General features: G+C 42.7%; 1 protein-coding gene and 1 pseudogene across 1 annotated transcript; one reads left to right on the top strand and one right to left on the bottom strand.

Annotated features, from left to right (window-relative positions):
* Positions 1 to 9,579: 9,579 nt before the first annotated feature.
* Positions 9,580 to 9,990, bottom strand: LOC142462572 (large ribosomal subunit protein eL27-like). The gene has a single exon (XM_075564566.1). The coding sequence runs from the start codon at positions 9,988 to 9,990 to the stop codon at positions 9,580 to 9,582; it is 411 nt and encodes a 136-aa protein (XP_075420681.1).
* A 5,768-nt stretch (positions 9,991 to 15,758) lies between these two features.
* On the top strand, positions 15,759 to 16,067 carry LOC142422224 (non-histone chromosomal protein HMG-14 pseudogene; annotated as a pseudogene).
* Positions 16,068 to 17,226: the final 1,159 nt, after the last annotated feature.

The raw sequence follows: 17,226 nt of genomic DNA, 5'->3' as shown, positions 1-17,226 counted from the left end.
ATTTGATACACATAGCAACTCTATCTTTTGCCAAGCCAGACATCCTTTAGAAAATTAAACCACCTGTTTTTCCCAGACCTTGCATACTTTCTTGTCCTTGACAGTCTGTTCAAAACGTAAAGTCACAGAAGAAATCAACAAACACTGACACATAGCTTATGAGACTTCTCAGTCATTTCAAGGCTGAGTCTTAATGGCCTTCAACAATTTCATAGCATTTTGAGGTAATGTTATGTTATTTTTTTGTTAGTTTGAGTTGACTAGAGAAACAAATCCACAGACACTTATATATGTGTAAGAGAGCTTTATATCAAAGAGTAATTGTATATTAAGAAAATAGTCCAATCCAATCCAGATCAAGTCCATAAATCTGATATAAGCCCATATATTCAATACTAGTCTATAAATTCCTCTTGAGACTCACACATGCTGATGCCGAATGCAGGAAGATCACAGGCCAGTGGGTGAAAAGTCTTGTGGATCCAGTGGTCATGAGAGCATCTCCAGGACTGGCGTAGTTCTCCACCTGGCACCTCTAATTCCAAGATTCTGGCTGCCATCAGTGTAGCTCCATGTGGGCTTGTTAACAGGATGTGAAGCAGAGAGAGCGTGTGTACCACCACCAGGAAGGAAGACAGGAGCCCCCAGAAACCTCAGGAGAAGCCCATGACCACACAGGGGCATCATGGCTATGACCTGATTGACAGGCTAGACTCCACCCTTTTGCTCAAGTAGACAGGAGATTATGTAACTCTCATAAACCACCCCTTGTTAACTTGACATTTTTACACAACCCTTTAGCCATATATAATTTTTAAACAAAACAAAAATAAAATCATATTTGTACCTAACAGGATAAAACTAAAATGCATACAACTCAAACTGTGTTCGACTCATTTAAACATAATAGTCTGTAAGTGAATAAAATAATAATATTCTATGCCTAACAATTGCAGTGGAGTGACCACCTCTACTGTAATCCTATAATCCTGTGAATACATTCCCCATCTGTGAAAGTTTGTAAGCCAGCCACGTCATGCCTTTATCCATCCCATTTTGAGAATCCAATTTCTATACTGCCTGCTTACATCAACCCAGTGCTCTGAGGAGAAAAACATGTTCTTTGATGTGAAGAATCAGAATCTTCATTCCAGTTGGAACCTTGTGAGTCTGCATCCATAAACAAGTCAAATCAGGACAGGCCATCCATAAATTCAGCAGCAATATGCACCAGTTCCCAGGCTCAAAAATCTTCTCTTCAAAAAAGGAAAGGGACACGGTAGGGGGTGGAACAGGCACTAACTCACCCATGGGGAGGGTATGTTTATGTCTCCACAGGAAAGGGAGACAGGGACCAGACCACAACCAAGTGCACCAAGACTTGAAGGCAACATACAGACATTAAGCAGCAAACCAATGGAGAGAGGTCTGCGGGGTCGACCCCAATCCCAGCTACGTGGAACCCCTCTCCAGAAGAATGCACTACAGAGGACAACACTGAAGCCACAGCTTGGGATAGAGTGGCAGACCTGCTCAGAACAAACTGGAGCAAACTAAGAGGGAAGGAGAGAGAGTGGACTACACCCTGGCTCACCAAGCCCTGCGGACAATATTCCTGCTTGGAGCAGCCAAAGTTCAGAGAGAACCGTAGGGCCAGCCCCACCAAAAGACACGGCATTTCCTCACTGACCCAAAGCACTATGGGGGACAACACTGGAGACACCGTGCAGGAATTCTGCCCTGTTTGCCCCCCCACCCCCACCCCATCCCACCGGAGCAAAACACAGAGCAGCAAGAGGAACAAAGCAATGAAGTCCCTGGAGAATCCCCCAAATAGACTTTGGGGGCAGGGCTTGGCACCTCATCAGACTCGATTGGAAAATATTCATAAAGATCAACAGACAGACCTGGAACTTTTTAGGTTTCCCCCCACCCCACCACCATGTCTATCTATATAAGACAGGCAGGATAAAGAATCCTGAGGAGAAAACAATGGGACTGACAGTTCCAGGGGGACATGGGAGAGGAGGAGCAACAAACCCAGGGACAAGGGAACAAGTGATCTAAAATCAATGGTGAGGGGGGTGTAGAATGCCTGGTGGGGTTTGGTGAAGTGAAATGTAGCCAAGAGAAATTCCTGAAAGCTGGATGAAGGTCAAACATGATAGTGGGGCAAGAAGAAAATAAAAGGAAATAGAGGAAAGAACTAGGAGGCAACTGGACTTCCTCTTACAGAAGGGTCACAAGGAAGAGATGAGCCAGTAAGGGTGAAGTCTAGCACTGATGAAACATACTACTTGCCTCTAGTTCTTCAACGCTTCCTTGCCCCCACCTTACAAATGACCCCAGTTCTACCTTACATACCTGGCTTGACCAGAGCATGTACACTGGTACAGATAAGAGTTCTGGACACATGGAATTCAAGACAGATAACCCCCTCAGGAACAATCATGGTAGTAGTGATACCATGAGGGTAGGGGGGTGGTGGGGGGAGAAAGGGGGAACCAATCATAATGATTGGTGAACAACAGAACCATGGGTGAAGGGAGACAGCAGATGGTGTAAGATATGAAAATAACAATTTATACTTCATCAAGGGTTCATGAGGGCAGGGGAGGGAAGTATAAAAAGAGGAGCTGATACCAAGGGCTCAAGTGAAAAGAAATATTTTTGGAAAGGATGATGGTAACATTTGTACAAATGTGCCTGATACAGTTGATGTATGGATTGTTATAAGAACTGTAAGAACCCCTAATAAAATGATTTTTTTAAAATCTTCTCTTCATCTGTGTGGATTATGGTCAACTCAATGTGGGCTGCCTCACCTAGCCTCACCAAGGTGCCCAATTGGCTGCCTTGCATTTAGACCAGTGGTTCTCAACCTGTGAGTCATGACCCCTTTGGGGGTTGAGTAACCCTTTCACAGGGGTTGCCTGTAGCAAAATTACAGTTATGAAGTAGCGAAATAACAGTAGTAAAATTACAGTTATGAAGTAGCGATGAAAATAATTTTATGGTTGGGGGTCACCACAACATGAGGAACTGCATTAAAGGGTCGCAGCATTAGGAAGGTTGAGAACCCCTGCTTTAGACCATGGGCTTCATCAAAAAGTCTCAACAACCCTAGCCCCTTGTGCTAGGTCATGAACTTCAGACCAGTCAACCCGCTCCCATTTTTGGCTCTAGTCCCGTGAATCAGGTCCACAGGTGTCAGTGGCTAGACAAAACCAGTTATTTTATTGCTGCATTTCTCTCACTTCCACTCAGCACACAGATACCAGTGGTCACCTAGTGAGCATCTCAGCCTGCCCACAGACAGGCTCCCTTTAACAGTTCAGTCCTAGAGGAGCGTTCCTTCCATGGCACCAATGTTTTCCAGCCTCAGGCTCAAACCACTAGTTCAAAATTTTAAAAGCCAGAATTTCTTTTTACTTCAGTCGGTCAACAGTCTCCTAGGCAAATCTCTTTGAGTGCAAATGTCCTGAGTGACTTATCTTTTCAGAGCCCGCTTTGCAGGTGAGTCCTACATCCATTTAAAGATTCAAATTGGTGGCTTAAACAGTGAGCTTACAAACTCTCTATAATTCCCAATAATCATTGAAATCACTCATTATATAAATAACAATAGTCAAAAGAAAACAGTACAAACCTAGTACAGCCAGATGCTAAACTCAATTCTTATAACAGTCAAGTTCAGTCCTTATCTATTTTATCTTAATCCTAACCTAAACTATTTCATTGATACAAAATATGGCCTTAGGCCACTGATTGAATCAAGCCAGGGCATTTCATCAGCTATTTTGTCCTCTGTCAGGTATTTTCACAAGCACCAGGGTTTCTGAGAAATTCAAGGTACGATTTTGCCCCCTGAACTCAAAAAATACATGAATGACATCCATCTTCTCCATTTCAAACAGAAATAGCCCAAGACAACAACCAAACAAAACAATCAAAATGTTAACTTTCCATATTCTTTTAAAAAAGCAACCCCAAAAACACCTGGCCACATCTGACCTCTGGCTAGCCAAAGAAAAACTACCATAAAGCAGAGGTCAAAAGTCGGACAGTGTAAGACATAACAAAATAATAATAATTTGTAAATTATCAAGGGTTCATGGGGTGGGACAAGGAGGTAGGGAGAAAGTGAGGAGCTGATACCAAGGGCTCAAGTACAAAGCAAATGTTTTGAGAATGATGAGGGTAACAAATATACAAATGTGCTTGACACAATGGATGAATGTATGGATTGTGATAAGAGTTGTACGAGCTCCCAATAAAATGATTTAAAAAAAAACCCGAAGTCAGACAAGCATCCATTCTCCATCTTCATATGCAATGATACCGAATGCAGGAAGATCACAGGCCAGTGGGTGAAAATCTTGTGCATCTGTTAGGTTTCTCATGAGGAAATACCTGGGTCCTTGGCTTCCCATGAGAAAGAATTCACTCCGAAGCCTGGTTTGTGATCCAAGTGAGTTTTGTAAAGATAGAACTTCCAGGCTTTACACAGGCACCTCAGAGCACTCCATCCATGCATGGAGACAGATGCGAGGCCAGAGGAGATGCTGCACTGCTGGCTGACCAGCAGCTCCAGGGAAAAGAAGAAAAAGGGGGCCTGGGGCTTCCGTTTCTGCCTTTTCAGGCCCTCCACTGGGAAGCGGGGTCGATGGTACTGGTTGAACCATTGGCTGAATTAAGCTCACCTGGCTCAGATTGGGCCCACCCAGGTATACCGCCCCTTCCTGGCTCAGAGCCTAAATTTTCGACCATGCCCAGTGGACACCTTAGTCCCTCTTCTGACTTCCTAACAGATCTGGTGGCAGTGGAAGCATCTTCAGGTCTAGTGGGGGTCTCCAAGTGGCTCTTCCAGCTCCGAGGCTCTAGCTGCCATCAGCAAAACTCCATGGAGCTTGTCAACAGGATGTGAAGCAGGTGTGTCCAGCCACCAGGGAGGAAGACAGGAGTTCCCAGAATCCTCAGGAGAAGGCCATGCCTACACAGAGGCATCATTGGCTATGACCTGATTGACAGGCTAGACTCCACCCCTTTGCTCATGGTGACAGATTATGTTACTGTCATAGTTACGATGTTACTGCCATAGTTATATTTTATGTCATAATATTTTGAGGCAATACTATATTTTGTCTCACTTTCTTTGGACCTGTTCTCAGCAGAGACCTGTCCCTGGAAAAAGACATCATGCTCAGTAAAGTAGAGGGTCAGGGAGAAAAGACGAAGGCCCTCAACAAGATGGACCGACACTGAGCCCATTGCAACGATGGCCTCATACATAGGAACAATGGTGGGGATGGTGCACGACCGGGCAGCGTTGTGTTCTGTTGTACGTAGGCTCGCTACCAGTGGCACTCAACAACACCATGCTTTTGGCAACGAATCTTCCTTTCTGTATTAATCTCTTCATGTAATAAATACCAAAAGAGCAAGCATAATGGATTGCTTGTTAATTTTTAAGTGCATATAAATCACTTGGGCACACTTGTCACAAATGAGCTTCTTGGCATCCACCTCCAGAGATTCTCGATTGGTAGGTCAGTGGTGCAGTTCTATGGAAGATTCTGGTGTTACAAACCTCAGCCATCCCTTGAGAAACACCAGTTTCAGATGTCACAGACTCCAACCCTGCCGATGCGAAACTCTGAGAGAGGAGCTGAGGGCAGCAGATGAATTTGGAAGCTGTGGGAAGTAGGAAATGTACTCAGTGGCCAAATGGCTTTGGCACCACAGTGCGGTGTTTGAATTCCAACTTCAGTCATTCATAATCTGTGTGCTCTTGGGCGAATCACTTAACAAATCTTTGCCTCCATTTACTAATCTGTAAAAGTAGGAAAATGATAGAGCTATTTTGCAGTTTCTATTTTTAAAATAATTTTTGTGAGTTCGTATAACTCTTACCACAATCCATCCATCCATCCATTGTGCCAATCACATTTGTACATTTGCTGCCCTCATTATTCTCAAAACATTTTATTTCTATTTGAGCTCTTGGTATCAGCTCCTCATTTCCCCCTTCCTCACCACTCCCCCCTACCTCATGAACCCTGATTTATAAGTTATTATTTATTTCGCCATATCTTACACTGTCCGACGTCTTGCTTCACCCACTTTTCTGTTGTCCATTCCAACAAGGAGGTTATATGTAGATCCTTGTAATCAGTTCCCCCTTTCCACCCCACCCTCCCTCTACCCTACTGGTATCACCACTCTCACCACTGGTCCTGAAGGGATCATCTGCCCTGGATTTCCTGTGTTTCCAGTTTCTATTTTCGTCAAGGAAAAAAGTCAATAAGTAAACATTAGTCTACTTCGTTGTACCGTGTATGCTAAAGAAAATTTGATTGTCCACTTCTTATGCTATGGAGAAACCTCAGTCCTTGTGCAGCACATCCCTGTGGGTTCCGAGTGAATAATCATCTCCTGAATAGCTTCAGATATAGAAGTTTCAATCAAGTTGGTAGCTGGCCATCTTTAGAAGAAACCCACACTCAGGGTCCCCCTCATGGTGTCCTGTCCTATGTATTCCTTTTGCTTCCCTTCCTGCTTCACATCAAGTCTGGTTTCAAAACCTGAGGCCCAAGTGGAGGGAACAGGAGAAGTTCTGGGGTCGAAGCATGCGATGTCTGAGTACGGACTCTACAGAGCCTTGGTGCAGCATTCCCTCCCACGGCCCGAAGCCATTGTTAACTCGGCCAAGGGCAGTCTGGCTGGCTCCTGTTCACCCTGGCTGCTGCGGGAGAAGGGAGCCCCTGTGTAAATAGGCTAGCCAGAGAGAACTGAGGTGACTTGGGGGGTGGTTTCCTACTTAGGGCAGGCTAGTCACTGAGGCAAAAAGGTATACATTTGTGCAAATTCAGGCCCTAAACACTACACCTTATTCTAATTACAGTGATACCTTGATTGTCAACCTTAATCCAGTCTAAATTTGTGTTTGAACACTGAAAAGTTTGACAACTGAACATATTTTTCCCATAAAAAATAATGGGAACCCAAATAATTTGTTCTCAGGCCCAATATTGCACATATAAATTCATTTTCTAGGGATTTAAATCCCTCTGAAGGCTTTTAGTCTTCTCTCATTATCACTGACTCAGATACACTATCACCATCGAATTGCTTGATTTAACCAAATCGACAGTCACATTTCAGTCTCTATTATGGTCTGGGTTCTTTGTCTTGTAGTTAACAATGTCACACCTTTCATTACATTAGCTGCTTTAATCAGTTTTTTTTCAAAAATGTTGATAATGTCAACTGAGCCGTGTTGTATTCAGTCACCAAATCAGACAAGCGGTTACCTAATTCAAATTCCATAATTTCTTTCTTTAGCTCTATTGTAGTTCTCATAGATTTTATCTTAACTTTACTCGTCATGATTAGAATATTTTTGCAATATTTTTCTTTGGAGCAATAGTTATGATATTTTACTCAAATAAAGTGCCAAAAGAAGAAAGTAAGAAAGAAAAGAAAAAGAAAAAACCACAGAGGTGAATGCTTTAGCGCGCTAACACAAGCACTGCATGTTGACCGAGCAAGAGTGGTGCTTGGCGTCACCCACTTGTGTCTGAGACAAGACGGGATTCCTGACTCACTCTCACCTGTGCAGGTCTTTCCCAGTCAGATTTTCCATTTGTCTATTGATTATCCAGCAAAGTTACGAACACCGAGCTGTGGGAAGTTGGGGCTGGAGTCATTTGCTAACTGAGGTATCACTGTAATTATAAGTGGCATATTTGAGAAATCACCCTTTTGGAGCTATATAGACTGCACGGAAAAGTCATAGCTAGTTATTCATGTTGATGAATAGATATTTTGGATTAAGAGAAGAGTGCTGTACGTGCATTATGTGATATATGTATATCAAAAATGTGGAATGCCCAAATATCAGCAGCGAAAATGAGGCCAGGGGCCAACTGTAGAATAAACTATCAATTTCTCATAGGTAATATCAGCTGAAGAAAATTAATATAAGTTCAGGAGAGCTAAATGATGATCTTGAGTCTATGCCACCTGAGTTTCTAGAACATCTCAAGAACAGATTTGACACACTGAACATAACGGAACATAGGAGGAGCTGTGGGATAATGTCAAGATCATCATACATGAATAAAGCAAAAGGTCATTTAAAAAACCACAGGAAAAAAGAAAAGATAAAAGTAAATGTCAAAAACTCAGAGCTACTTGCTCTTAATTAGAGAGTAGCTAAGAAAAATGGAAGAGATGATGAAGTCAAAGAGCCGAGTAGAAAATTCCAAAGGGCTACTCAGAAAAAAAAAATCCCCAAACGTAAAAGAGTTTTAGCATATCTTAAACATAAAGAACTGAAGAAAAAATGCAGTCCTCCTGTTTGAATATTGAAAGATTCTATGGGCAAATATTGAAACATACAGGAAGCATCAAGTCTGCAGGGAAGAAGCATACCAGCCTAAGGGATCCAGGCTTGCACATAATAAAATCCAAGCCTGGAGGGGGTAATTGTATTGGAACTTAAATTCTGAGCAATCAGTTGCAGCAGGCAATGAATGACAGTTTAAACCCAAAATCAACTTATAGGAAGAGAGGTTGGGAGGAAAATGGGGAGCTAATAATAATGAGTATAAGAATGAAGAAAATGTTCCAAAATTGCTTGTAGTGATGATTACACGACTCTTATTTTTAAAATCATTTTTAAAGTTTAAATCATTTTATCTGGGCCTTCTATAACTCTTATAACAATCCATCCATCCATCCATTGTGTCAAGCACATTTGTACATTTGTTGCCCTCATCATTCTCAAAACATTTTCTTTCTACTTGAGCCCTTGGTATCAGCTCCTGATTACCCCACCCCACCCCATCCCATGAACCCTTGATAATTTATAAACTATTATTATTTTGTCATGTTTTACATTGTCCAGCATCTGCCCTTACCCACTTTTCTGTTGTCGGTCCCCCAGGGAGGGGGTTATATGTAGATCCTTATAATCGGTTCCCCCTTTCTAACCCACCTTCTCTCCCAGTATCGCCACTCTCACCACTGGTTATGAAGGGATCATCTGTCCTGGATTCCCTGTTTTTCCATTTCCTATCTGTACTAGTGTACATCCTCTGGTCTAGTTGGATTTATAAGGTAGAACTGTGATCATGATAGTGGGGGGAGGAAGCATTTAAGAACTAGAGGAAAGTTGTATGTTTTATCGTTGCTGCACTGCACCCTGACTGGCTCGTCTCCTCCCAGTGACCCTTCTGTAAGGGGATATTTGGTTGTCTACAGATGAGTCTTGGGTCCCCACTCCACACCTCACCTCATTCACACTGATATCATTTTTTGTTCTGATGATGCCTGATACCCGATCCCTTCAACACTTCATGATCACACAGACTGGTGTGCTTCTACCATGTGGGCTTTGTTGCTTCTGAACTAGATGGGGGCTTGCTTACCTTCAACCCTTTAAGACCCCACATGCTCTATCTTCATCAGCTTTCTTCATCACATTTGCTTTTGTACCCATTTGTTTTCAGCGATTAGATTACACAACTCTTTTATTTTTGGAGGGGTGTGTTTTGAATGGTTTTGACTCAAGAGCTAGAATATCAGCTTCTGGAAGAACCACTTCTTTTTGCCTGTCTTGTACCTCTCCTCAAATTTGACCTTGGCCTCCCGACAGGCCTTGCGTTTAAGAGCTGGGTCTCTGAAGACATCCTTGTTGATGATAGTTTTGTCCAAGGGGCTGTCTACGGAGCACCTCGTGGGCATGAGGTGATTATAGTTATACACTTTCACAAAAGACTTGATCTTTGACCTCTTGGCAATTTTCTTCTTGCCCACGACAGCTGTCACTCTGCAGGGATAGTGGTCAATTCCAGCCACCAGGATGTAGCTGTAGGGGCAGTCTGAGGTGCCATCATCAATGTTCTTCACGATGACGGCTTTGCATCCCAAATAGCATCCCACCAGGACCAGCACCACCTTCCTGGGTTTCATGAACTTGCCCATTTCGACAACAGCCTCTCAGGCTGACAACCTACACAACTCTTTTTTAACAAGTTTACGCCATTGTATTATATGACACCTGATTATATGTCAATAAAACTGAAAAATTTTAAAAAGAGTAAAGGAACATATGGAGTCGCTATACTAAAAAGAACTAGTCAATATTGCACCATGTTAAGAGGTAGCATATAAGAACCAAAGGTACTCAAGGAAGAAGTCCAAGTTGCACTGAAAGCATTAGTCAAAAACAAGGCTCCAGGAATTGTTGGAAAACCCACTGTAGGCAGTTACATAATCTAATAACTTGAGAAAGGGTAAAGTCTAGCCTGTCAATAGGGTCACAGTGAACGAAGCCTCTGTGTGGTTCTGGCTTTCTCCAGAGGATTCTGGGAATTCCCATATTCTTACCTGGAGGTAGGACACACTCCCTCTCTTGTACACGTTCCTGTTGACAAGTCACATAGAGACACACTGAGGGAACCAGAGCCCTGGAGCTGGAGGAGCCACACAGAGACCCCTGTCAGCGCTGAGATCCTTCACCGCTACTGGATCCACAAGACTTTCCACCCACTGGCCTGTGATCTTCCTGCATTTGGCATCACTGCATGGCTGCATGAGTCTAAAAAGAAATTTATTGACTAGTATTGGACATATGGGCTAATATTGGACTTATGGACTTGATCTGGAGTGGGCTGGGATATTTCTCAATATACAATTGCTCTTTTATACAAAGCTTTTTCTTATACACATATGAGTTGTGGGGTCCTGGTTTACAACTGCCAGCACCAGCACCATGACAGGCTGTATAAAACCAAAGTCTGGGGCAGGCTTAAGCTCTAATTTCAGATTCCTGGACACTGAGGTAATTCTGTCAGAGAAGGCATCGCCTGTCCCAGACTGACCAGTAGGGAGCAGCGACCACCCCCCCCCCCCCAATTGACCAGTCAAGAGAATACGCGCAGAACTACTCACCAACCACCACTGGACAACGCTGATGCCAGAAGTTTTCTCCAATAAGTTTAAAGAACAGCAACACTGGACTGCCCCCTGTCCCTGGCCCCATAAAAGCCCAGGGAACAAAGAACTCGGGGCTGATCCCCTTTGGACGCTGGGTCCCCGCTGTACTGGGCAGTGGAGGGAGGGAAGCCCTTGCTCGAGCTAGAAAAATAGAACTCCTTTTGCCATTTTTGCATCTCAACTGGTCGTAATTCTTCCGTGCGCCCAAGGTGAGCTCGAGTTCCCTTCCCCAATCTAACAGAGTGTCCATGAATTTGTTTCTCTGGTCTACTTGAACTAACATATTATGGTACCCAGAGTGGGGTACTAGAGAAACAAAACACAAAGATGGAGAATGGATGCTTGTTTGACCTCTGCTCATGGTAGTTCTTTTTTGGCTAGCCAGAGGTCAGATATGGCCATTCAGTTTGCTGGGTTGCTTTCTGAAAAAAATATGGGAAATTAAAGTTTTGATTATCTTCTTTGACTGTTGTCTTTGGTGATTCCTGTTTGAAATGGCAAAAATGAATGTGATTGATATATATTTTGAGCTCAGGGGTACAAACCTCCCCTTGAATTTCTCAGAGACCATGTTGCTTAGTGAAAATGGCTGACAGAAGGTCAAAATGGCTGAAAGAAAGCCTGGCTCTGGCCTGATTCAATCAGAGGTCCAAGGCCATATTTTGTATCAATGGAATAATGTAGATAAGGATTAAGATGAGATAGATAAAAATTGCTCTTCATTTAAAAAAATCATTTTATTGGGGACTCGTACAACTTGTGTTTTTAAATTTTGTATTTAAAAAAATATTTTATTGGGGGCTCATAGAACTCATCACAATGCATACATATATCCATTGTGTCAAGCATATTTGTACATTTGTTGCCATCATCATTCTCAAAACTTTTTCTTTCTACTTGAGCCCCTGGTATCAGCAACTCATTTTCCCCTCTCTCCCTCTCCTCCCCTCCCTCCCTCATGAACCCTTGATAATTTATAAATTATTAATATTTTTTCATGTCTTACACTCTCTGATATCTCCTTTCACCCACTTTTCTGTTGTCCCTCTCCAAGGGAGTGGTCATATGTAGATTCTTGTGATTGGTTCCACCCTTCTACCCCACCTTCCCCTTACCCTCTTGGCACTGGTACTCTCATTATTGGTCCTGATGGGTTTATCTGTCCTGGAATCCTGTGTTTTCAGCTCTTATCTGGACCAGTGCACATCCTTTGGTCTAACCGGATTTGTAAGATAGAATTGGGATAATGATAGTGGGGAGCAGGAAGCATTAAAGAACTAGAGGAAAGTTGTACATTTCATTGTTGCTATGCTGCACCCTGACTGGCTCATCTCCTCACTTTGACCCTCCTGTAAGGTGATGTCCAGTTGCCTACAGATGGGTTTTGGGTCTTCACTCCACATTCACCCTCATTCACAATGATATGGGTTTTTTTGTTTTTTGATGCCTGATACCTGATCCTATCAATACCTTGTGATCACACAGGCTGGTGTGTTTCTTCCATGTGTGTTTTGTCACTTCTGAGCTAGATGGCCACTTGCTTATCTTCAAGCCTTTAAGACCCCAGATGCTATATCTTTTGATAGCTGGGCACCATCAGCTTATGCACCTGCTTTGTCTTCATTGATCATGTCAGGAAGGTGAGCATAATGGAATGCAGTGTTCTTGCATTGAGGGTGTACTTGAGAATAGAGGCCCAATGAAACTTGACTGTTTTAAGAATTTAGTTTAGGATCTTGCTGAACTAGGTTTCTTCTGCTTATTGTTATGGATATAATGATTGATACACATGATTATTGGGAAGTAAAAATAGAGTTTTTATGCCTATTTGCCCTGAGCCATTAAATTGGAATTTAAATGGGTTAGGACATGCCTGCAGAAGAAGGCTCTAAAAGAGTAAGACCCACCCAGTGTCTTGAGTCCTCAGGACATTTGAATGTGAAGAGACTTGCCTTCTGGGCTGTTGACAGATTGAAAGAAAGAAGGAACAAAGAACTCTTTGAATTGTGAACTAGTGGTTTGTTCCAGAAGCTGGAAAAAACTTTGGAGTCATAAAGAAACTCTCCTCTCTAGCACTGAATGTTAAAGAGAAACTGTGGACAGGCTGAAAGTGTTGCTAGGTGACCACCTGGATTCACTTGTTGAGTGGAAGTGGGAGAAATGCAGCAATAAAGAGACTTGTTGAGTCTGGCCCCTGACAACCATGTATCTGGTTCACAGGAACTTGAAGATAAAATGAGAGTGGGTTGACTGATATGAGCTTCATGATCTAGCGCAAGGGATCTAGGGCTTTTGAGAATTTGTGACCGTGCCCATGGACTATAGGTAGGGCACCCAATGGGCATCTTGGTGAGGCTAAGTGATGCAGCCCACATTGAGTTGACCAGACCCGACCAGATGAAGAGAAGATTTTTGAGCCTGGTGCATGCTGCTGCAGACTTTATGGCTGGCCTGTCCTGATTTGACTTTGCTTATGGATATGGATTTCACAAGGTTCCAACTGGAAAGAAAATTCTTCACATCAAAGAATACGATTGTCTGCTAAGAGTACTAGGTTGGTGTAAGTGGGTAGTATAGAAACTGCATACCAAAAAATGGGGAAGATAAAGGCATGAAGTGGCTGGCTTTCATAGGTGGGAGAATATTTTCATAGGATTATGGTGTAGGTGTTCATTTAACTGCAATTGTTAAGCATAGAATATTGTTTTGTTCACATATAGACCATTATGTTTAAACAAGGATGGCACATATTGAATTGGATGCTTTTTAGTTGTAAATACTGTTAGGTACAGATATGATTTCATTATTGTTTTGTTAAAAAGCAGGTATTAGTTAAAGAGTTGTGTAAGTGTCAAGTTGACAAGGGGTGGTCTGCGACAGTTACATAATCTGTCCACTTGTGAAAAGTGGAGTCTACTCTGTCAATCAGGTCACAGCCAATGAGGCCTCTGTGTGGGCCTTTTCCTGAGGATTCTGGGAATTCCTATATTCCTCCTTGGAGGTAGGACACACACTCTCTATGCTGCACATTCCTGTGGACAAGCCACATAGAAACACACTGATGGAGCCAGAGCCTGGAGCTGGAAGAGCCATGTAAAGACCCATGCCAGCGCTGAGATCCTTCAACTGCTACTGGATATACAAGACTTTCCACCCACTGGCCTGTGATCTTCCTGTATTCGGCATTATTGCATGGCTGCGTGAATCTACAGAGGGATTTATGGACTAGTATTGTACATATCAACTATTATTGGACTTATGGATTTGATCTGAACTGGGCTGGGGTGTTTCTCATTATACAATTGCTTTTTTATATAAAGCTCTTTCTTATATACAAATGAGTGTCCATAAATTTTTTTCTCTGGTCTACCTTGACTAACACACCCACTGAAATGTTTCCACAAGCTGATGAAGCCCTGGAAGTACTCACTGGTCTGTGCTAGGACATTGAGAAGACAGCTACCTGGCCAACTGACTGGAAGAGATCCATACTTGTGCCCATTCCAAAGAAAGTTGAGCCCACAGAATACTCAAATTATAGAAAAATATCATGGATATCACATGCAAGTAAAGTGATGCTGAAGATCATCCAGCAATTGTTCCAGCAGTACATTGACAGGGAACTGCCAGAGGTTCAGGTAGATTCAGAAGAGGATGTGGAACAAGCGATGTCATTGCTGATGCTCGATCATGCTTGGCTCAAAGAAAGAATACCGGAGAGAGGTTTATTTGTGTTTTATTGACTATACAAAGCATCTGACTATGTGGATTATAACAAAATATGGATAGTTTTGTTTGTAAGGCTGGGTTGTCTAGAGAAACAAATCCAGAGTCATTCATGCTTGTAAGAGAGAGCTTTATATCAAAGAGTGATTGTATATAAAGCAAACATCCCAACCCAGTCAAGATGAAGTTCAATATTAGCCCATAATTCCAATGCTAGTCCATAAATTACTCTTCAGACTCATGTAGCCACTCTCAATGATGCTGAATGCAGGAAGATCACAGGCCAATGGGTGAAAAGTCTTATGGAGCCAATGGTGGTGGAAGCATCTCCAGAGTTCTGGCTGCCATTAGCGTGGCTCCATGTGGCTTGTCAACAGGAATGTGAAGCAGAGTGTTTCTCTCTTCCAGGGAGGAAGAGAGGAATTTCCCAGAGTTCTTATAAGAAGGCCATGTCCACAAAGAGGGATCATCAGGCTATGTATGACCCGATTGACAGACTAGACTCTACCCCTTCACTCTTAATCTTCTCAAGTTAACACGAGATTATGTACCTACCACATCTTGGGAAGAATGGGAATTCCAGAACACTAAATTGTGCTGATAGGGAACCTGTATGTGGATCAAGAAGTAGTTGGAAAAGGTGTGTGTCCAGGTTGTATCCTCTCACCATATTTGCTCGATGTGTATGCTGAGCAAATAATCAGATAAGCTAGATTATACGAAGAAGAATGTGGCATCAAGATTGGAAGAAGGCTCTATTAACAACCTGCAATATTCAGATGACACAACCTTGCTTACAGTGAGAAGGGCTTAACACACTGATGAAGGTCATAGATTAAAGCCTTCAGTATGGATTATAACTCTGTGTAAAGAAAACAGAAACTACGACTTCCCTGCCTTGGTGCTGCCAGCTGCCCTAGCAACTCTGGCAGTAGGCAGAGTGGTAGCAGGCAGGAAACCCAACTTGCAGAAAGATTTCGCTGCCCCACGGTTAACAGGCATGGGGCAAGTGCGTTTTCACATCCACGATGCCCCAAAGGAAAGCCAGCTAGGCAGAAGAGGTGGTGAAGGAGCCCAAGAGGAGATCAGAGAAGTTGTCAGTGAAACCTGCGCCAGCAAAAGTAGAAATGAAGCCAAAGATGGCAGCAGGAAAAGACATCTTTAGACCAAAAAAAAAAAAAAAAGTACAAGCAAAGGGAAAAGGGGGAGCAAAGGGAAAGCAGGCTGAACTCACTAACCAAGAAACTAACGATTTACCTGCCCCAAATGGAGAAATGAAAAACGAGGAGAATCCAGCCTCGGATTTATCAGGAGAAAAAGAAGCCAAGACTGATTAATGTTTATCTACCATGTCTTATCAGTGGGTTCTGTTATCGCCCTTCTTGTACAATCCAGAGGAATATTTTTTATCAACTTTTTGTAAATGCAACTTTTTCAGTAGCCCCAGAAACATTTTTGAGGAGGAGGAAACCCCGCTTCTTCCTATTTTTAAAAGTGTAAATGCTTTTACTGGCTGTTTCTTTTTGTGGGAAGATGTGACCGCCTTGGGTGTCGATGTTATATTCAATGGGATGGGGACAATACAAAGCATACTTAACAGCAATTTGGAGTCACTGTCATGAGTTTGTATGACTTGGACATTTAAAATTTTGTCTCCATGTTTTGTTTTGTTTTTAAAAGAATTATATCTGAAAACCATTCCATCATTGTGGCTTTCTTGTCAGGAACTGTGTGCATTCTGTAACACCTTTGGATGTGGTAGTTCAGTTTTCCTGATAACTTTGTTATATTCTGTGAAGGATTGAATATTTGAGGGTGTAGTGTGTGACATTAAGTTGTGAATTAATGGGACTTAAGATGTAACAGCTTATCAACATTTGAAGATAATGGTACTTGATACCGCTTTTTAAAAATTGCCTCCAAATTTAAAGATCGAAACATCACCGGATTTAGAAACAAATTGTATCTACATGCTGTTTTAAGATTTATGTACATGTATTAAGAATTGTGTACAAATTATGCGTGTCTCTGTACTGATCGCAAAACAACCAATAAAAGGCCAGTTACAAAAAAAAAAAGAAAACAAAAATCTTTATAATTGGACCAATAGGTAATCTTATAACAATCAGATAAAAGATTGAAGTTGTCAAAGATTTATTCTTGCTTGAATCCACAATCAATGCTCATGAAGCAGCAATCACGAGATCAAATGGGCTCTTTGCTGCGGAAGGCAGTTAGGCGCAATCTAGGAGCTGAGAGGACTTCCCTGCCCTGAAGACCCGGTGGCCATGGCCGACAGCATGCTGATGTCCTATCTGGGCCGGGCAATGAGAGCCATGTCTTCAGTGACCTCATGGACGCGGCAAGGCGCTTCTGGCAGCACACGGACACAGATGGTCAGGAGCCCATGATCACCTGGATCTTGCTGGTGAACGACCAGGGGGGCCAGGTCCTGTCCCTGACCTCAGCAGAGCTGGCCACCCTGGGGAACCTAAC

The sequence above is a fragment of the Tenrec ecaudatus genome, chromosome 12, assembly GCF_050624435.1.
Source record: "Tenrec ecaudatus isolate mTenEca1 chromosome 12, mTenEca1.hap1, whole genome shotgun sequence".
In the NCBI taxonomy this organism is placed as follows: Eukaryota; Metazoa; Chordata; class Mammalia; order Afrosoricida; family Tenrecidae; genus Tenrec; species Tenrec ecaudatus.
This window is presented reverse-complemented; position numbering and strand designations above follow the sequence as displayed.

Bases quoted from the DNA above. Each gene is read 5' to 3' on its own strand.
- LOC142462572 (XM_075564566.1), bottom strand. From the start codon at position 9,990: ATGGGCAAGTTCATGAAACCCAGGAAGGTGGTGCTGGTCCTGGTGGGA.